This window comes from Epinephelus lanceolatus, chromosome 6 (genome assembly GCF_041903045.1).
Source record: "Epinephelus lanceolatus isolate andai-2023 chromosome 6, ASM4190304v1, whole genome shotgun sequence".
NCBI lineage: Eukaryota > Metazoa > Chordata > Actinopteri > Perciformes > Serranidae > Epinephelus > Epinephelus lanceolatus.
In genome coordinates, this window is record NC_135739.1 from 13,391,099 (window position 1) to 13,414,056 (window position 22,958).

Genomic DNA, 22,958 nt, shown 5'->3' on the forward strand with positions numbered 1-22,958 from the left:
GATTGAGGACGGCTGTCAGTCTGTGTCATCTCCGTCTTCAGTGCTTTCACTCCCGTCTTCCCTCGACTGTCTGTCGCTGTCTCTCATTCTGTCTCTTTTTGTCTTCTCTACTCACCTCTATCACCGTTCCTCTGTCGTCTCTTTTAAAACTCTATCGACACATTTTTCTCTCACCTCTCCACCATAGCAGTCATTCACTAATCCCAAACTAACATTTATACAGAGAAAATCACAAATCATGGTTTTCATTTTCCCAAAAAGGTCAAATTATAAAGTAAATCACAGGTGCAAAAGAAGCCGGTGTAATAATTTCATGTGAAACGTCTTTAGTATTTTCTCAAGTATATTCTCCCCTGATCAACTTATTGGCATCAGAAGGAGGTAGAGTCCCTGTCATCGGTCAGGCATAACATCACTGGTTTAAAACAAATCTAAAGGTTGAAATATTACTTAAAGCAACTACAAGTAACTTTTATTTTAAGTTGATTTTGGCGGCTCCTGTGGACAAAAGCTCTAATGTTTTCCAATTTCCCATGAGCAACACCATGATCATGTGGTAAAGATCTTGATCTTGATAGCATGTGCATTTATTTTGGAAGCCAGTGAAACATCACTTTTCTTATTTAAACACATCTGTTTGCAGGATGCATAGCAGTGATGTAACATATCTATTAATGGCTATGTCAGATATGTCACCGTAACATGAAAATTCATATACTGACATAAAAACATGTCTCTCTATCTGTTGAATGACAGACCAAGGTTGCCTTGTGTTTTTGCTGCTGTGTTATTGTCCCTTTCAGCTTCTTTTTGGTCTTTGATCAGTTCTTTTCTCTTTTCTTTGCTGACCCTGCCGCAGAATCAGCCAAAACCACAAAATATAATGTCAAAAATAAAATTCTCTTGAGAAAAATCTCTTCCTGCTTCGTTTTAACTGGCTACTACTCATTGAAAAACCTTTCCCGTAGAGATGGAAACATAGGCATAGTATATCTACTGAAGTAACAGCTCTCTGTAGTATCTATCTATCCATCCATCCATTCATCTATCATCTATCCATCTACCTAGCTCTCCTACCTACTCATCTACCTACCCATCTACCCATATACCTATCTACCTTTCTGTCTACCCATCCATCCATCTATCCATCCATTTATCTACCTAGCTCTTCTAGCTACCCATCTACCATCCATCCATCCACCTAGCTCTCCTAGCTACCCATCTACCTACCTACCAACCAACCTACCTACCTATCATCTACCTTTCTACCTATCCATCTACCTATCCATCTACCTTTCTACCTACCTACCTATCCATCTACCCATCTATCTACCCATCTATCCATCTATCTATCCATCTATCTATCTATCTATCTATCCATCTATCCATCTATGTATCTATGTATCTATCTATCTATCTATCTATTTTGTCTGACATGAGGAATCGTACCTCAGGACAGGCTTTAAGAATAAATATATGGAATTAGCCAATCTTCATGCTGATGGTCTTGTTTACTGATGCAGGTCATGTAGAGTCAATAAATCGATATTAAATTACATAATCAAAACAATTTAATTAAATTGGGACTGTTCATGACCAGTTAAACTCCTTGTAGCTTCCTTAATGAGCTACACATGGACATAATCATATGTGTTTTTTTTGTCATGTTAAATAGTGACACATACTTTTCATTAGAAAATCTCATTCAAAATCTGTTGTTGACCACCTCTGATGTGTTTTTTGCTGCTGACTAAGTGTATCTGCCACTCACAAAACCTTTTTCTTGCATAATCTCCCTTTTAATGAGTGTATTTTGGCAGTAATATGATTTTGCAGTATATTGTGTTCAACATTTAGAAATGAAGGTTCTGGACAAAAGAGTCTGAACTACCTTTTTTTCCTGTTAGCAAAGACCTATTTCAACTTCTTCCATCTGAAACTGGAAGCATAAAATGATGCTTTCAAAGGAGTTTCCGAACACTTGTGATGGCATTTCCTACTTTATGACAAATGCAGAGTTACATCCGAGTTTGAGTAGGCAATTAGTGGGAATATCCACTGGAGACGGAGCTTTTGTGCAACTGAAGTTCTTGAAAATGTAAGCTAATTGCCTCCAGAGATCTCCACTCTCTACTTCCATTCACCTCTAAAAGCTAAACAGAAAGTTGTCAAGCGATTTGAAGCTACATTTTGAAAACTTGTGACAGTAAACTCACTGAAGCAACAGATAAAAAAAGAAATTACCTGCTATAAACACTATTTCTCTCATCAGCTATCCTCTGTCTTTGTTCCGGGTCACTAACATGACACCTCAGCACAAAATTTCAACGAGCGCCATGAGAGAAAAAAGACATTACATCCGATGTGGGTCAGATTCAGTAGGAGAGTGGAGAAACAGAGACAGATGTTGCTTGCAGGAAGACTTACTCTTTGGCGTCATGGTTGATCTGGAGGTTGATAATTTGTATGGTACTCTTCAGCTGGAAAGGCAAAACAAAGAAATGAAAGGGTCAATAATCTCAAATCCAGCTGGCTGCTCTAGACACATTTAAAAGTGTGTAACAATATGCTGCTATGATTATTATTATTTTTTAAATGCATTTCTCACAGGAAGAGTTAAAAAATCTGAAAAGGGGCTAAAAGCACATCTGCTGTTTCTCCCTCATCATGAGATTCTGGATCTGGCCTCCACCCCACCCACAACCGCTCCTTGAGATAGGTTTTCCTTTATGCTTTCTCTAGCACTCCTCATGCTAAGGTCGACTGGTGACAGAGAAATGTGCATCAAGATGGCTGGTGTTAGCGTTAGAGAAAACATTGGGAGAGATTCTGCCATACATGTTTGGGCCTCAGTCAAACCCAGACTCAGATGAGTCTGTAGCGCACAAAAATCGATGACTAGCATACAGATCAGAATGAAATCTCCTATTTTAGGGAAGTACAAAGACATCACCCCTTTCAGTAGAAGACTGTGGAAACATCTCTCTAGTGACAAACTTTGCACAGATACAAGTCAGTATAGTCAAGGTTAGACATTTCAGGGGACATAATCAGAACAAAAAACACATTTTTGAATGGAGGGGGACTATAAGGTACGAGGTCCAATTCATGATGTATAAAAAGTCTATATATTTGGTAATGCGGCAATGAAAAATGCCATATCAAGTTTTTCATCTTATTCCATACAAGCATAATACAGCCTAAATAAAGATTTGGACCAAGGAGATACAAAATATTAAGCTGAAAACACACTGGCGCCACTGCAGCTCATTGTATTTCCTCCACCTGTGCATTAGCTTAAAATCTTGTGTGGACAGCCACTAACTAAATGTGATTTCTCACCTGAAGAGCCAATCTCCAGAGCTATGACTTGCCAGTCAATATCTTTTTGGCCATTGCCTTTATAATGACGGATTGTGGGTCATTTAGCTCAGGATATTTCTCAACCTCAACAACGAGTCTCTCCTGATCCATTCTTTGTCACACACGACACATAGCAACAGCTACAGAGTTCTTTTTACATCAATGGTGAGGAGAGGAGTCGAGCTGCCATAGAAGCAGAGAAAAAGAGCTGCTATGAGAGCTGGTATGTGCAAGCAGAGAGCGAGTGGGGAAAAAGAGGGCAGAGAGAAATTTAAAAAGAGAGAGAGAGAGAGAGAGAGAGAGAGAGAGAGATGTGAAGTCAAGAACAGTACCACCAGTATGCAACAAAATTCTACCTTACTTAAAGTGGTAATCAAGGTAAAGCACTACTTCTTTACTATGGTGTACCAGTATATGTAGGACTATTATTAATACAACTCTAATGAGCAATGATCAGTGGAAACTAAGGATAAATTAAGCACAGCAAGACATCTGCCAGTCTGTGCACACTGAGAGGATATCAGGCGAATATCTCCCTTTGATCCCTGCTGTTTCTCCATTCTGTCATTTTTTCACACACACTCTAAGACCAACACCAAAGCCTTTAGTTCCTACTGGAGTGAAGACTTAGCACTCTAATCTCCCGAGCCTTAAGGGTCCATCCAATCAGCCTCACCAAGGCATCTGTGGCAGGGCTGTCTTTCCCTGACCCTTGGAACCGTGCCTGGGTGGGAACGAGGGGCTGCTATCAGGAGCAAGATATGACCGGCAACAGGCAGCCAACTGCTCGACAATGTGAGCATTAGTGTGTTTACCTTGCATTTAGCCAATACACTAATGTATCTGAGTGTCTCTTTGTCTGCTGATCTGCCTGAGCACATTTTATTTTTTCACAGATGGAAAGCTGCTTTGATGCAGAAACATTTCGCTGTGTCTGAGTGCTGCAAGCGCTTCGATCTGTCTGTGCTATGAATTATTAAAGTGCTTTTATTTTGAAAAGTCAGAGATTATTAAATGGGCAGAAAGTGTGTTTGAGTTCATTTGTCCCTAATTATGAACAGGCTCATATGAGGACAACTTTGCATTCATTTTCTTGTTTTTAGGTCAAATTACATTACAAGCAGGCAGAAAAAATAAATGAATAAATTCATATTGGGCAGTACAGCAGCTCAGAGGTTAGTCCTTACATGCCTTGTGTTTGTGTGGGATAGAATAAACAGAAAAATACAAATATGATTCTGTTTACTGATTTTAGTCAAAAATGCTGAGCTGGATGTTGGGACATCAAGAGTGTTGATCGTAATGACATCAGGTGACAGTTTCTTATAATTGGTCCACTAACATATTGACAGTCTGAGCACTAATTGAACATTTGTTTGAGATATTATATCAAAATAAGTTTACGAGTGACGAAAGTAAGACTTATGAATGTCTCCTTAATCCAGAAAAATCGTCATGGTAATGTCATGTGTCGTAATAGTTGTTCATTGTCTTTATATAATCTTATTACTTCAGTCTGTCTTTCAAATTCCGTCTCTTTTAGTTCAACAAAACAAAGAGTCCACACAAAATGTTGGACAAATGAAAAATCTGACCTGATGATGACACTAGTTGAAAGGTTACAGGGTTTTCAATTCACTTTGAAGAAAGCACAAATGTCTGCGCCAATTCCACAGCAATCAACACAATAGTTTTGGAGAGATTTCAAAAACACAAAAATCAACGTCATGATGACTCACCAAAATCACCAGAATGTATTGTCTGAGAATGATGAATGATTCATCCTGTGAGGACTCTTGAATATTTGGGGAAAAAGCAGCCAATTTTCACATTCAATACTTGTCAAGATATTTCAGTGCAAACCAAAGTGGTGTCTGAATTGAACTGAACCATTCCTTGAGTCACAGCACTAGCAGTATGAAAATAGTATTAATATAAAAGACCTCAATGGAAAATCTAGTTTTCTAAGTTGTTTTCTCAAGTTCATCATTAGTACAGATTAAACTTTTGTTAGATTTTAACTCCTACATAAGTGGTTCTCAAACTTTTATTAATGCACTCACTTTGAAACAGTACCCCCTGACCAGTGCAAAACACACCGTGAATAAAAGGTAAACATGAATGTGTTTGAGATTGTTGCAGCAGTTCAGTTTATGAATGCACTGAAAATGGGAAAATGTGGTTTTATTGAACTTACATTTACATTCTTTATTAAACTTACTACAGTATAATTATTTTAGGAACTATGCATGACAGATATTTTTTAAATTAAAAAATTTCACATACCCCCTGCAACTAAAAAGTGTCCAAAGATAACTTTTGTTCATTCAGGAACGAAAACTTTATTTCCATTTGCAGTATTATATTTGGCGGTATGGCTCAGTTCCAGGGGCTCTCTGCCTTTTCTCGGGCCTACACAGAAAGCCTCTTCCACGCGCCTACATGGAAAGCCTAAGATGAAGAGAGCACAGCTCTCTGCCCTTCCACGTACAAATGAGGAAAGCCAGCGACAGAGAGCGTAAACCTCCCTGTCCTTCCATGCGCCTACATGGAAAGCCTAAGGCAGAGAGAGCAGCAGCAAAGACCCCTCGGGAACAGAACAGAGCAGCATCAATGACAAACAGAAATGACACTGATAAGTCAGACACAGCATGAAAAGGAGGAGCTGGGGTGGAGGCAGGTTGCACAGTGGCTTGCAGAGGGAGCAGCAACAATAGGCAGGCCAGAGCAGTTTAAATAAGGCACCCTGAATGAGATTTGCCAAGTGGTTGCTAGCAGGAATCATGTGATCTATCAGTTGACTCCCTTCTATCAATCAGCTGCTCCATCAGTTGATTGACTGTTTGAGATCAGCTGATGTAACTGGGATGTAAGCTGAGCTTGACATCGTGTCTTGCCTGAATTAACGCTATGCTCAATTTATGATTTGGTGCTACATAAATAAAATTGACTTGACTTGACCATGCAGTACTCCAAAGAACCCCTAGGGGCACCCTCCCTACACTCAAGATACCCTATTCTACGTCAGTTACTTCTCAGAGCAGAAAAAAAACGTAGGTGTTTTCTTGATAATAAGGCTGAAATAATGCATTCTGTGCTCTGTCTGATTTCTATGACAGCCTTGTGAAAATCAAATACAGAAATGATTAGCATGCATTGAAAAAGGCATGTATATACAGGGATTAAAGTGACAGGTGTTGACATGGATGGAAGGACATTAAAGCAAGCTTCAAGGAGCCAGCGTGCTATTCCGTTTTGTGATTCCAGTCGAATGCTTGAAGGTCGCTGTGTGATGAATGACAGAATCGCACAATTATCAAGAAATGGTTTTAAAATAGAAGCGTCGTGTGGTAAAACCCCATTAGTTTCTGCCATGGCCGCTATCTCATCCATCATCACTCTGGGAGGACTTGTGCGGGGAATCTGTCCATCATCCCCCTCTTTACACCGCCTCTTTGTGAGCGAATGGACACGTTAGAGGGAGGGAAAGGAGAAGCTGTAACGCAAAAAGGTGTGAGGTTGAAAGAGATGGAGGTTACCTTTGATGTGACTAATGGACTGCCACACGGTAAATGAGGTCATTACACTACACCGTATCCCCTGTTCATTATAATGCATACGTGCATGATTTGTGTACAAGACCTGACTCAAACCCTGAGGCTGTGATGAATGAGACCTTGACTAACCCTGCTGTGCGTCTGTGGGGAATAGGCTCCTGTAGTCTAAATCATATGAGAGTTAGAGCACAGATGGTCATGGATACAACAGCCATCACTAACCACATATAAGCCACGCTGCCAAAAAGGGAATCCCCATTCATCACATAGTGGCTAATAACACAAGTCTCATTTAATTGAATAGAAGCAGTTCTGCGTTACACCTCCTTTCTCTGCTGTTCCGGGTCACCTGGTCCTCTCCCTCGCTTTCTCCCCCTGTAGACAGCTGCTGCAGACTCATTGTAAACACCCCCGAGTCTCGCCACACTTTCACTGACCTTTTCCAGACCTTCGTTCTACCAAACTTTCTTTTTCTTTTACTCGGGGGTGTCCTTGAAACTCAAACCGCATTCATTATTTCACCCCAAAATGCCACAAGATTCTGCAAGATCAACGAAACACCATGCTACCCCTGGGAACGGCTCGCTTCTGTTCCAAGGCAAAAGGAGGCATGGAGGGCATCACGCCGACATTTAGAGATACGTATTTCCCCTGAATTAGAAAAGCCGACCCACTCTGATTGTACAAGCCCGGAGAATGTCCCCAAATCTGCAGTAATCCTGCTTCTACACAAAGGAAAAGTAAGCCAGGCAGACACAGCATGTCATCCATTTAGCAAAGAGACGCATACTGACCACCGAGAGAAACAAAATGACCACAGAGATTTACAAAACTACAAAGAGACACAAAACACCTATGACTCAAATGGACCACAAAGAGACACAAAATGACCACACACAGACACAAAACAACAACAAATAGATGCAGAACAACAACAAAGTGATGCAGAACAACCACTAAGAAACACAAAACAATGAGATGAAGAACTACAAAGTGATGCAAAACAACCACATAGAGACACAAAACAACAACAAAGAGAGGAAAACAACCACAGAGACACAAAACAACATCAAAGAGATGCAAAACAACCACAAACAGACAAAAAACAACAACAGATGCAAAACAACCACAAAGAGACACTAAATAACAACAAAGAGATGCAAAAGAACCACAAAGAGACACTAAACAACAAAGAGATGCAAAAGAACAACAAAGAGACACAAAACAACAACAGATGCAAAACAACCACAAAGAGATGCAAAAGAACCACAAAGAGACACAAAACAACAACAAAGAGATGCAAAACAACCACAAAGAGACAAAAAACAACAACAGATGCAAAACAACCACAAAGAGACACTAGACAACAACAAAGAGATGCAAAACAACCACAAAGAGACACAAAACAACATCAAAGAGATGCAAAACAACCACAAAGAGACACTAAACAACAACAGAGATGCAAAACAACCACAAAGAGACACAAAACAACATCAAAGAGATGCAAAACAACCACAAAGAGACACTAGACAACAACAAAGAGATGCAAAACAACCACAAAGACACACTAAACAACATCAAAGAGATGCAAAACAACCACAAAGAGACACAAAACAACAACAAAGAGATGCAAAACAACCACAAAGAGACACAAAACAACAACAAAGAGATGCAAAACAACCACAAAGAGATGCAAAACAACCACAAAGAGACACTAAACAACAACAAAGAGATGCAAAACAACCACAAAGAGACACAAAACAACAACAAAGAGATGCAAAACAACCACAAAGAGACACTAAACAACAACAAAGAGATGCAAAACAACCACAAAGAGACACAAAACAACAACAGATGCAAAACAACCACAAAGAGACACTAAACAACAAAGAGATGCAAAACAACCACAAAGAGACACAAAACAACAACAGATGCAAAACAACCACAAAGAGACACTAAACAACAACAAAGAGATGCAAAAGAACCACAAAGAGACACAAAACAACAACAAAGAGATGCAAAACAACCACAAAGAGACAAAAAACAACAACAGACGCAAAACAATCACAAAGAGACACTAAACAACAACAAAGAGATGCAAAACAACCACAAAGAGACAAAAAACAACAAATTGATGAAAGCAACCACAGAGACACAAAACAACATGAAAGAGATGCAAAACAACCACAAAGAAACATAAAAAAAAAACATCAGAGATGCACAACAACCATAATGAGACATAAAACGACGACAAAGAGATGCAAAACAACAACAAAGAGACATAACGCAACAAAAAATAGATGCAAAACAACCATAAAGAGACCAAAAATAACAACAAACAAATACAAAGTGACCACAAACTGACAGGAAACAACAACAAACAGATGTAAAAGGTGTGTCTCTTCTGGTTTGGGTGTCTTGCTCGCATGTATGAGCAGTGGGGGCCTGATATGTACATGTCTTCAGGGGGTCATCGTCTCATAATCCGCTCATGATTAGTAAAGTAAAAGGTGTAAAGCTTTAAGCACATTATATTAAACCATTTTGTGATGTTGACAGTGGACTTGTACTACTGTTCTAAAAATAAATTACACACTGCCCAGGGAAATCACCAATTACCACCAAAAACCCAAACCTTACTGAATCTTTCCACATAGAGGACATTAGATCACTGAGCGTTTAGTCACGCTATAAACTCAGAAATCCACTCAAATCCAGCCAATCCCGCTGACGACTGCCTTGTGTCACCATCCCATGAGAGTGAGATTTTACTGTAACCTTGCCTGGGAGAGGAGAATGAAAAATAAACAAGGAATCTGAGCCAGAGTGACCTCTGATCCGATTAGTATCTCCCAATCCTGTTAAGCAGCCTCCCTGATGTATGTTCATGCTCCATTCAGCAACTCCATCCTACTCTAATTTCCTCACCTCCCATCAGCCATGGAAAATACTCGACTACACTCTGTGGCATTTGTACTCATCTCTGTGTGCGCGCTGAAAAGGGCCAACAAACAAAACCCAAAGATACACAGACAGGCACACACACTCCTTTCTGATTATGTGATGCTACTGTAGATACTTTCTCTTCAGCCGTTATTGGTTTTCTTTCTGTGCATCACACTTCATCTTCCTGCTCTATCTAGAGTCTAATTACTAATGACCCCCAGAATCATTTTGGCCTTGGATTTAAGAGGCGGAGAGGAGACTGGGAGATTGAATTTAATCCAGCCACGCAGGGAAAAGGTGACCTTTCTGCAAGTTTCATTTTTGTTGTCCAATGATGCAACTGGATTAGAGCATTATTGCAGGGGATGAAAAAAGTTATCTGTAAAAATGTGAGCCAAAACCTCATTCATCCATTAAGTCATCGCTTCATTCATGTATTCATCTTTAGGTTGTGGGAAAAAAAGCACAGGGTAATCAGATTCCTTGTGCCTGCTGGACATTAAAAGAAGTAGATCAAATGAAGGGAGCTCGCCCTACTATGTCAAGAGAGAGAGATGCACCCTCAGGGGACCCACCATCTGTCACCCTCGCTCTCTTGCACCTTCTTATGAGGTGTCACACCCCCTCTAAGCCAACATTCTGCTTGATGTCATACTGAAAGAGCAGGTGGCACACTGGGCAAGTCTCATAGACGGTGTGCTGTTTGCCTGTCCTAAACATAAAAAAAAATCCATTTTCTGGCTATCTTGGCTATATGTCCATCTCCGTCTTTCACTTACTTAATGAGCTTAAAGATATTAGAGGTGAAAATGGATTTTACATGACCACACAGATATAGACATGTGCAGACTTTCTTCCTCTTGCACACACATGCACACAAAAGCATGTTATCTGCAGTCATGCTGGCACAGAGCCATTTTATCTGTAAGACGTGCTACTGACAGGATCTCCTTAGTGACGGACAACTCCAGTGATGTTGCTGAGCTCCATTAAAGTTTGGCCACTCACAGAAATCACATTACACCATCAGTGACGCACTCCCGCACCAAACAATCAAGACTTGGAAAGCCCAACTGGGACATTCCACCAGCAAAGCATGCAGTACTTAAAGGGCGGGTCTGCTGTATAAACAATTTATAGACCCTCAGTCAGTGTATTACTAACAGTAAACTGCAGTTTGGAAGCAGACAGTAGTATCACTGCACAGAAGCTGCGCCATGCACTGCTGTGGACGCCACTTTAGTTTGGTTCAGAAAGTCACACATTAGCACTAACTCATCAATTGAGTATTTAAGATTTTCCTGCCCAGGGACCGCAGACAAAAATTTGCAATATACGTCACTCTGGCTCTGTTGAATGAACTAATGAACCAAATTAAACTAAACTAAGGGTTCTTTCACACCTGCCCTGTTTGGTTCGGTTCAATCGAACTCAAGTTTGTTTTCCCCAAAGGTGCGGTTTGTTTGGGCAGGTGTGAACCCAGCAATCGCACTTAGGTGTGCACTAAAACAACCGGACCAAGACCCTCTTGAAGAGGTGGTCTCAGTCCGGTTACAAACAAACACTGGTGTGGTTCGTTTGTGGTGAGAACATGTTCTGACCTCGATCTGAACCAACTGCAGTCACATGACACATTGTTTGGGTTAAACATGAGCATGTTACAGTCCTGGAGGATTATTAATGTGCACCTCCTCCTGTACTGCCTTAATATGCACATTCAGCACATCCAATGCATCAAAACATTGTTTTCTAGTTGGAGTCGCGCCTCGTTTTCAAACTGTATGGTTTGACTAAAATGAACAATGACAGCAATATAGTCCACGATGAGCAGCGCTAAAATCAACCTGCGTAGTTGTCCCTCCATTGTGACATTAGAAAGTGTCACATTTATCTTGCATGTGTACTCTTCTTCAACGTTTGGTTTACTTCCTGGCATGGAAATGCTGACCAATCAAGAGCAGCTTTCTCACGCAAGGCATTTTATCTGGTCCGCTTGTAAATGCTGCCGTGAGAACACGAACCAACTCTAGGCAATTATACAACTTTGCAACAAAATTAGTCCCTGATTTGGACCAAAGCAAGACAACTCTAGGTCTGAAAGCACCCTAAAAGGCAGCTGTAGACCAAGACCTCATTGTGTTTTGCAAGGTAAAATTGCTGTTTCTGTCTAGTGGTTGTGGATGTGGGCAGCAGCAACATGTATTTCAGCCACCTGAAATAGGACCACCAAAAATGAACAGCATCAGTTTAAGCGTACGCTATATTTATAATATTTTAACTGCTTTATCTTGCTATCAGACGGCCCTTTTTGACCATGAACTGAAGCTGCTTCAAGGCCACCAGACTCTACTGACAGAAATAGTAATTTTATCTCACAGTCCACTGAGGTGCTGGTCTACTGCAGCCCCTATTGTTTAATTTGTTTGAGTTATTGTGTGACTTTGGGTACCAAACTAATGTAGTGTCCACAGCTGTACATGGGTTGATATGTAGCAACCCCATTGTGCAGAAACCTACATCAGGTATCGTGGGAAAAACAAACATTCTGATACTACAACATACACATTTTAACCAAAATGTGATTTTAAAAAAAAAACAAAACAAAAACCTCAATAAATAAATAAAATAATATAACAGAGCTGCCCTGTAAACGTTCATGACAGGTTGAGTGTCCTGCACATAAGATGAATGAAACAATAATTATTTTAGGGAGCTGAAGAAGAAAAAGAAAGTAGGAAGGATGGGAATAAAGAGAGGGGAGAATAATTTAATAGAGCAAAAAACAAAAATAAGAATTACTTTATAAGAATTATGGTCACTTTATTCTGGTCTGTTATGAGTGACATGGTTTATTGTCTGTCTTAATGTCATTGTATTTTTCACCTTTTATTGCTATTGTATCTCTGTTTTATTGACTGTACATTAACATCAACCTGCCCAGGGACAAAGGATGGAAATTAGCCAATGGCTACAATCCTACATATGTACATGCAAGTGTCTATTAAGATGTACTGTCCCTGTTATTTTAAAAAATAAATAAATAAATAAATAAAAAAAAATGGGTTTCACCAAAAAATACTTTGAGGCCAACATAAAGGGATGAGCTGTGGACACACTAAAGCCAAAGCCAGACGACGGTGTATCTCACAAGCTCACTTTTTGCTTTGAGATTTTATTCTAGAGAGAAAAAAAAAGCCTTGACAGGTCGCCATCACAGAGCTACAACCAGAAGAGTCATCATTTTTTTCTGGGAAGAAATCCTAAAGCCTGGACAGCCCAGTGAGTGTCGAGTGTATCCAGTCATGTTCAAGTTTGAGCCGCAAAGAGCACTTGTCAATTTGTTTATTATTTGTAATTGTGTTATTTCTGAAAAAAGGCTGATCAAATTGCATGCAAAGTAGTTTTGGCCTATGCACATTGGCAGTAACCCCAATTCAAGCAAATGCTTATTGGGCCTCGCCAGACCACAATGAGTGAAACTAAATCTGTGGGCAGGCTGAGTGAGGACGACAGCTTGCTCCCAGTGGATTAAAACACTGAATTTTAACTAGATTTATAGTTGTTATAAAATGACAGCTATTTGGAGACATGCTGTTCTTAGTGTTGTTATATCTGTGTGTAAGTACTCATTGGACTCAAGTGTGTGATAGAATACTGCATACCTCTGACTTAAAACCAACCAACTGACTCACTGCTAACTGGCCACTCTGGTCTATTATCAGCTTCATCAGAAATTCCATCAAAGTCCAATAAAATATAATAAGTGGAAATTATACTGCAAAATTATGATTACAGTGAAAATGATGATCTAAAGCGCCTCGATACCTCAAGGAAATATTAGAGCAAAAAGACGATGGGTGGAATCTGACACATATAACAGCAAAAAGCTGGTGCCCACAGGCTTTCTATAATTGGTCGGTAAAGATAGGTGACGAATTAAAGGAAAAACAGACATAACCTTGCATGTGCCTTGTACCCTTTTTCCATTGTCATTCTTGGCCGCGCCGAGTAAAGCCATGCCATGCTGATTTGTGTTTTCATTGTTAGTTTAGACATGTTGTGCCATGTCAAGCCATGCGGGAGTTGGACCTTCTCAGGAGTAGGTCCAAAAGCCGGGCCGCCTGCCCTCAGACAGGTAGCAGTGGCGTTTAGTTTCTGCCCTGCGTCCTGTTTTTACATTAGATATCTGCTTTATTTTACTGTTTCATGTTCGCTGTCCATCGTATTAGAAGTTGTGTGAAGTTGCTGCTTGAAAACTCAACATTTCCTCATAATAAAAGTTTATACATTTGTTATTGTGAGGAATCTATAGGAAATTAAATGTGTTATTACTGAATTAGCGGAACCCTGTAGCAGCTTTCTTCAATGAAGGCAAGTACAGCAGGAAGGAAAATGAAAGCAGAAACAGCTGCAGACAACAGGCTCTTGCTGCCCCTCTGTAAACAGCAAAAATAACAGGGGATTTTGTGGATTAGCCCTCTGTTTTAAACGTCATCACTCTAGGCAAGCCTTCATCAGTTTAAGACACACCTTCAAGAAGGTAGCTCTGTTGTAATGGAAATGCAAATCCCTGCTGCACTGGGCTGACAGCCAAAACCAAACGAAGCCAAGCCAACACATGACTGTTGAAAAGGGGTATTAGTAAAGTGCTGGGCCACCATGTGACACCAGAATGGCTTCAGTGTGCCTTGGTACTGATCTGGTACTCCACTGGAGGGATGAACACCATTCTTTCAAAAGATACTGATGATGGTGGTGGAGGATGCTGTCTAACATGTCAGTCCAAAATCTCCCATAGGTGTTCAAGTGTGTTAAGATCTGGTGACTGCGAAGATCGTAACACATAATTCACATAATTTTCAGACTCATCAAACTATTCAGTGATCCCTCATGCTCTATGGATATGGGCATTGTCATCCTGGAGGAGACCACTCCCATCAGGATAGAAATGTTTCATCTAGAGATGGGCAGACTGATTCTTCATACATATAAAAGTGTCAGCCTTTCAAACTTTTGAGTTTTAATGCTTTCTGCAAAATATGGCATCACTAGTTTCATCAGAGGATAAAACTGATCACTCACACAACTTTTATTGATTTGCAGGGACCCTTCACCCTAGGGGACAATTGGACTAAACCATCGCAGCAAATTGTTCCCCACAATATAACAACGGCATCGGCCCCCTCACTGTAGGGGTCAAGCATTCAGACCTGTGCCTCTCTCTTCGTGCACTCCACACATGCACTTATGGAGAATATGGTGAAGGATGACTCAACTGGCCATATCACCTCTCTGTAGACCAGTGCCTATTTATTTTGCACCACTGAACTCTCTAATATGCATTCATCTTTGTAATGAGGGCTTTATGCACTGCAACACTACTATAATATCCCTCTTTATGTAATTGTCGCAGGGACTGTTCTTGCTGAGAGTCTGACCACGTCCTGCATTGACATTCTCAGTCACCGGAGAAAAAGTTTCTCTTTTCCCAGTATACTGCACTAATGCACGAGCATGAAGGTCATCAAATGTGCGCTGTTGATCACAATTCCAACCCTATTTACTGACGTCTTTCCCTTAGATCTAAATGCTGATTTCACTTTAGTCACTGTTCCTATTGACTAGACACCAGAGCTGACTTTGTGACTGAAGCCCCTGCCATCTGTGCCCCTACAATGAACCATCATCTAAGTCACTTTGATATTTTCTCTTTGCAATCTTGATACAAAAATCAGAATCATATGGGCCTGCTTGGCATTTTTACATGCCACAGAGCATGATTGGATGTTAACTGTATATCTGTACCATGCATTGCATCTGTGTGGAAGCATCTGCATTCACTATATTTCCCCACTGGGTTTTTCCTCTAACCTGTTACCTGTCTGTATGTCAACAGAGAATTAAATGAGCACTGTATGTGAGCCAAAGAAGTGTATATAGTGTGTGCTTTGTAAAGGTCAGTTGTGTTGTGTACGTGGAGTATTGAAAATGTTGTGAGAGAGCAAAAAAGAGCAAGACAAGCAGGTTAAGATACAAGAGGAGGACTTCAGAAAGGTCTGAAAATACAGAGAATGAAAACAGGCCTGTAATTGGCTACGCTGTCTGTCACACGGTGTATGAAACTATGGTGCAAAGAGTGGCTGTGGCATCAGGATAACAGGTAAGGCCTGCTACAAGTGACATTAATTCTAATATTGATGGTACAAACGTAGCCACTGGAACCGCACAGATGTGTGTGATAAATACAGATTATTAAAACTTTACTTAGAGAGTAGGGTTGCCACCTAATAGTCAACCAAATGTTGGTTTAAAAAAACAAACAACTTAGCTGTATTAGGAGCTGTGCCTTGTCAAAATAAATCAAAACCTATATGACTGGACCATGTGGGACTTTAAATTGAAAGGACAGACACAGGAAGTGGCCACGCTCAGCAGTCAGAAAGCAGTCACGTTACAAACCAATCACAGCCGACAGATATCTTCCCCTTCTGTAAATATTCAGTCTGATAAATACGGAAAAGTTCATCATTTTAGTGCAGGGTTACCGAGAGCTTTACATCTGTCCCACACACTTATAAACAGCGCCTGAAGATCAGCTCTGCACTCAGGATTTTAGGTAAACAGATTATACGATGCTTGTTAAGGTTGCTTAGCAACCTCAGAAGCAAGTTGCTGCTGTGCTGTTGAAAGCTGGCACAAAAAGGCACAGGAGTAGCACCCAGCGCCCGACCTCATGTTTTCCTGGCGGTTAAAGACGTGGCATGTGTACGGCCCCTAATTTCCAGGGCTGGTACTTGCGGTTATTCCACAGGCTAGTTAATAACATGTCGGGCAGGAAATCCAAAGTGTGGGATCATTTTGAGAAGGTGAAGGGCGAACCCAAGGTGATATGTGAACTCATCTTCATTGGTCGACTACAAACATGACGTATCATCTGAAACATGGAAGTAGCTACATGCCCATTAGCCCACAGCGTCATTAACAGGCGGCTCGCTCAGTGTGTGACGTTCACTTGTAGATAAAATATAGGCCTATATTAATGAAGGGTCATTAGTACGGTTTTGTATTTCTCTGTAATGTAGCACAGTGTTAACAATGTTACTGATACTATTCTTTCTCACACCTTCAACTCAAACCATTGTGTTGCCCCGCCTAAAATATATCATTTAATAACCATCTTTATATCATAAACATGCAGGTGACTAGTCGACTAATGACCCTAAATGACGACTATTGGTTGACTAGGAAAATTCTTAATTGGGAGCAACCCTATTAAAGAGACTACTGGTGAACCCCCACATATTCCTTAGTATGAGACTTACCACTTGGTGGCGTGTGCGGTGGTAGGGTTGAATTATGGGTAAACCCAGGGGTGTCACCCACTCCACAGTGTGGCCAGACTTGGAGATGAGCCTGGCGCTCTCCGTCAGCCAATCCTGCAACACATAGATGCCAGCAGAGGTGAATCGAGGGCACACACTAGATTGAGAAGCATACTCAGAAAATATCCAAAGCCCTTCACCAATCAAGAGTGTGAGTCTGCCTATTTGTTGTGTTTGTAAGAGTGTGTATTGGACAGCAGAGCAATCAAGTTCAAATCAGTGAATTCGGATGGTTGGGTGGTGGATTTAATAAATCAGGCTACAAATAAAAAGACCCTGTGCTGCATGTGGAACAACACACACAAAATAGGAACTTTCTCTCCACAGTGTCACAGATGATCTATGCATTTAGGTCTGATGTTCTACTTCCTGGAGCAGCAGACAATTGTTGCAAACTTGCCGAGGAACAGGTGAGGAGTTGTTGCTTCATTCTAAAAATTACACTGATGTTTGCATAAGTGTCTGGCACAGTTTATGTCCAAGAATAGAAGCCTTATTATAGTGCTTCCTCGCACATGCAGGCACACAGGGAGCTGTAAGAAAGATATACAAGTCCTAACAACTCAAGGCAGCAGTCTGGCCTAAAGCTGCCTCCATTCATCATCACCTCCCTCCTTATATTCTCAGGCACAATGAAATGAAGATAGCATGAAAGCAAAGAAATGGGAGTGAGATTAGCTGGGTAGCTGGAGAGGCTGACTGATCAATCAATAGATTGATAAGAGGCAGAGAGTGAAGAGTGGGCAGAGGGAGCAGTTTGAAGAGAATGAATAGCAGTGTTGACAGAATAAATGGGAAATGTACAGAGAGCGTAGGAGAGGTCAGGGATGACAGCACCAGGGATTGATCAGCTACCTCACTCTCACTCATACTTCAACTCACTGCTGTGAAACACCAGAGGATGTGACCTATTTAAAAGCAGCAGGTGCACACACACACACACACACACACACTCACACACAAGCATCAGGTCGGCACCAAGGTATGATGGGAAGGGGATTTTTCATCGCAGACTGGGCCATCCCCACACACTCCCCAAAGGACACACATGCACCAGCATTGGGTGGTGTTTCTATTTGCTCGCCAGACTCCTCTCTGCCTGTGGAGATAATATACAATCCCCCAGCAGGTGCACGTCCTTAATCTATAAATGGAGTCTATGTGATGAATGGGTGCCGTTGTCAGGGTAATAGTGAAGTAAACAAGCCATTAATAAAAATAAAATATCATCCTATGTGGAGTAGTAGGTCAACCGTCAGACACCACGTTTTATTCTACAGGTCTTTCCTAAGTTAACTGGAAAAGACAATAAAATGTTTTATTAAAGGTCCAGTGTGAAGGATTAAGGGGGATATCCTGGCAGAAATGGAATATTATATTTTCAGTGCATTTTCTTTAGTGTATAATCGCCTAAAAATAAGAATTGTTGTATTTTTGTTAGCTTGGAATGAGCTCTACATAGGGAGCAGGTCCTCATTTATGTAGATCACCATGATGCACAGCCATATTTCCCACAGTAGCCTAGAACATCCATTTACATTTTTGAATTGGCCACTGCATTTAAAAGCCCATCTGTGACAAACAGCGTTGGAGAAACACTGATTTTTAATGTGAAACTGCTTTATTCAGTGTTTTTGCCAGTTTAAATCACTGTGTCTGTACCATGTTAAAGCACCATTGTTATGGAGAGGAAGAGACCTCTCTGGATAATTTAATTAATCTGACAGACACTGATTTGTAATGCGAAACTACTTTATTCAGTGTTTTTACCTGTTTTAATCACATGGTCCATTTACTTGGAGAGGAAGAAACCTCTGTGGATAATCTGGCAACTGGTTAAAACCTCCTAACAACTGGCAATGAAAGAATTCTAACCAGGAGAAGCTTCAGCTGGTTGCAATCTGCAATCCTCGCCACTAGATACCACTAAATCCCCCTAAATATTACACACTGGCCCTTTAGTTACAGGACAAGTTCTATTAGCTAAGTTATCTTACTATGATTTAGTTTGAGGTGGATTTAAAGACAAATATACTTGAAAAACAACTATTCCATGTAAACTGGTCGGTGAAGATTCTCAGTCATCCAGGTCATGGTAATCTTAAGTGCTAATATCGTAGGTCAATGTATTCATTGGGGAGACAAAACAACTACTCCACAAGCTCATGGCACAGCACAGGAGAGCCAGCTCCTCGGGTCAAGACTCAGCTGTCCACTTACATCTACAGGAGAAGGGACACTCCTTTGAGGACAGCAATGTGCACATCTTGGCCAGAGAGGAAAGATGGTTTGAAGGAGGAGTAAAAGAAGCCATCTACGTCAAGCTGGAACGACCATCGTTAAACAGAGGGGGTGGCTTATGGCACTACTTATTCCCCATCTACAATGCAGTCTTGGGATCCCTCCCCAGACGACTTCACACCCATTCACCCCTGGTCCCACCTGACCCTAACAACCAACATGGTGGCCAGGTGGGTCAATGACTCACATTGTGACCTTAACGACTCTGAAACTAAGAGCTCACGTGACCCCTACGACTCTGCAAGGGTTCCCACCCACACAGGGTTTATAGCCTGCAACTTTGTACCAGTCATTTAGAACTGAAGAAGCTTCTTGGATGAGAGGTGAAACGTCTTCAAGAAACGCAAGCAAGTCCAGTTGCCTACGATATAGCACTTACGTATTCCATGTAAACAAAATGTAATATTTATTCATTATTGGAACCTTTACTCTCCATATATGTTGATCTGTGTATTTGTCTGTAGAGAACTTGTATAATTTTGCATGATTAGCTGACCTGCTGTGCACTTAAGTCTCTCTAGGTTACACTTGCAATTAATTGGAATTAATTAAGTTTAAGTGCGTTAGTTGACCACTGGCTCTATTTTCGCCATAATAAGTACCAAACTACACACATAGTCCTTTGTAGAAAATTTCTTGAGGATTTTCTTGAGAAATTAGTATTGAGAAATTACTATGTAAAAATAGCCAAAATATTTAAAAATTAAATATCATGTGATATCATGTTACCAATACACTCATGATAATATCACATAAATAATCCAGCACCTCTCAGATCATTTCCATGTACTTCCATTCTCGCTTTGACTCCTCTCCCAACACCATTTGGTTGTTTTCACTCTCCCTTAAGTGTAATTTCTGTTTTTGTATGATTTTTGTACAGTTATGGCTACAAACCGTCCCAATTATTGTATTTTGAGTGTGATTCATTTGCCAAAAAAGATACAAAATGCACAATAAACAAAGTTAAGGATTAATTTGCCTGATAGCATTATTTGTTTTCTGTACTTATTTTCTACAGATATTGCGATAATATTGTTATCATGACCTCTTTTGGCCATGATAATCATGTAGGGAAAATCTGATATCATGCCAGCCCTAGTGTAGATTTTTGTGACAATAAGAGGAGCAACTGTAGTTTTTAGACAATATTTTTACTGAATGTCCACCCTGTCATATAATAAATAACACACAAGTGTGAATTTACATTGGTGGTGATCTGCTGGACAAAAAAATGTATGTATGTGACTTTATGTAGGTGTGATGGACCCACCTGGATCTCTCTGGTTCCTGTAAACATCTCCTTCAAGCCACTGAACACCATTCGCACCAGGTAATGAGAAGCATCCCATATGTGTTCCTGGAAACACAACACGATTGTTGGTGTATTTTTTCGACACACATGACGTTTTTCGCTCCATTGCATTCTCTCATTAAAACATTTTTTTTTCTCGCTTATTTATATTTAGAGATTAAATATATAATGGAGTTATAAATGATAATGAATGAGCGTGGTATATTTCTTATATCATTACAGCGATAGGTTTGGAGCCTCCTCATCGCCCCCTACCCACCCCCCTGTAATTACTCACAATCACGCTTTCCACTAACTCCCTGTTTAAACAATTAGGGGTATTATGAAGAAGTCATTTAGCACAATCCTCTGGCTGGAAGATGGTAGATTAACTGGCAGCAGGATCGTGCCAATCCCATCGACACAGACAATGAGATTGACTCCAACTATTGTTAGGAACTATATAGCTATTTGACAGATAATAGGCACTACAGAGCTGTAAGAAGATTAAATGCCTCCATTCTCCTGCCGCGGTGTCGTTTGACAGACTGGGTGTGCCCGTCTAAGAACCATTTCTGTTCAACCAAATCGAAGTGCAATGGTTCTGAACTAAAAATAGATGCATAACAACTGTGTAAAGGATATCAAATATATCTGTTGTTGTATTACACTCCTGGCCTCGCTGGTACAACCAAGCAATATCTGATTCCACTGCAATAAGATAACACATAAATAAACTCAATTAAAAGAGGCTTTAAAAAGCTTCTGTTCTTGCTCCAAGCAGCTCACTTGGAGACAATGTGGTGGGACTCTTAAAATCAAGGTCAAAGCTAGTGAAATCCCTTTGGGTGTGCAATCAAATGTGCTGAAATTATACCGTATGTAGCCACTGTCAACTGCGTGATGAATGCCTTCATGCAGGATACAATGGAGCAATAACATCCAAGGAGGACAGACCTCAGCAGAAAAGACCCCATACTTCATTATGAGTCCTTCTGGACTCAGTGTGTGTATAATAATGTATAGCCTGAGAGGAAGATGTAACGGGAGCCCCATATAAAGGAGATCCTGTGCTAAATGGCTACTCTCCCACACCACGCTGATACAATGCTAAAAATAAAACAGTATGCAGTGCGAGGGAAGCCCCCTATCCACCACTGCTACTGTACCTTGGGGAACTCATCAATCTCCTTCAGTCTTTTCTCTATCTGGAGGCGTCCTCCGTAGCGTGTGACCCCGTATACCACAGTCATCACCGTCTGTTTGACCACCTTCCTGCTGATGAAGCCCTCCAGGACCTGGGCGATCTTCAAACCGCTCGCTGCATCCCGCGCTCGGAACTCCTCAACCTAAAACACATGGACATGTCAAAGTAAAATACAGAAGTTAAATTTACAGACTTGTTACAGAAACCTATCAACCTGCAGATCCTATCCTAACTCTTTGGTAACCATGGTAATTAGGGATAAACCCTGATTTAGGAAAAAAGCCATTACAGATAAACAGCTCCTAAGTCAAAGTTTCTATACAAACTTAAGATAACAAAGGTTTATTACACCAGCATCCTAATTTCCCAAAATTTTAAAATCTCCTAACATTAGGATGGTCATTAAGTTGTCCTAACCTTCACTTTGCCATCAGGTAGTGTTAGCCAACATGTTTAATCCATACAGCTGCTCTTTTATTGCTTTTATACAACCAACGAAATGTCGTAACTCATTCATTGAGAAGGGCTAATTAGGCTCTGGAGAGGTTGGGGGATGGCTAACGTTAGCCTCTGGGCTAATTATAGTCCTAAGTTTCTCCCTCGCATGCAGCGTTATAGGAATATTCATCATTAGTAATGGTATGTCGTATAGGACATCCACAAGCCCAGAGTTAACTTCGGTAAGAGTTCAGTATGTCAGATTGAGTGAGCTCATAACTCATCTGTGTTAAAGTTAAGTGCCCATTGTTTTTGCTCGATTTTTGTATGTTTCACTGAGACAAAGCGAGTTACAGCATTAGCTTGGTGACATGAGAAAAGTGGCGTTGGTTGCTAGGTAACAGTAACACTTGAGGAGGGAGGTTGGATTGAGTATTTAGGCTTTTCTTACTTGAGAAAAGATAGAATTA

The 22,958-nt window shown here is 40.6% G+C and overlaps 1 protein-coding gene across 1 annotated transcript in view; it reads right to left on the reverse strand.

Moving 5' to 3' along the window:
* polrmt (polymerase (RNA) mitochondrial (DNA directed)) overlaps nt 1–22,958 on the reverse strand; it is a 72,347-nt gene that overhangs the window by 18,403 nt on the left and 30,986 nt on the right. The window contains exons 13-16 of the mRNA XM_033622729.2: nt 22,013–22,192; nt 20,823–20,909; nt 17,189–17,302; nt 2,428–2,480 (exon numbers count right to left, since the gene is read on the reverse strand). Of these exons, the coding sequence (XP_033478620.1) occupies nt 2,428–2,480; nt 17,189–17,302; nt 20,823–20,909; nt 22,013–22,192 (434 nt within the window). The remainder of the gene's footprint in view (nt 1–2,427; nt 2,481–17,188; nt 17,303–20,822; nt 20,910–22,012; nt 22,193–22,958) is intronic.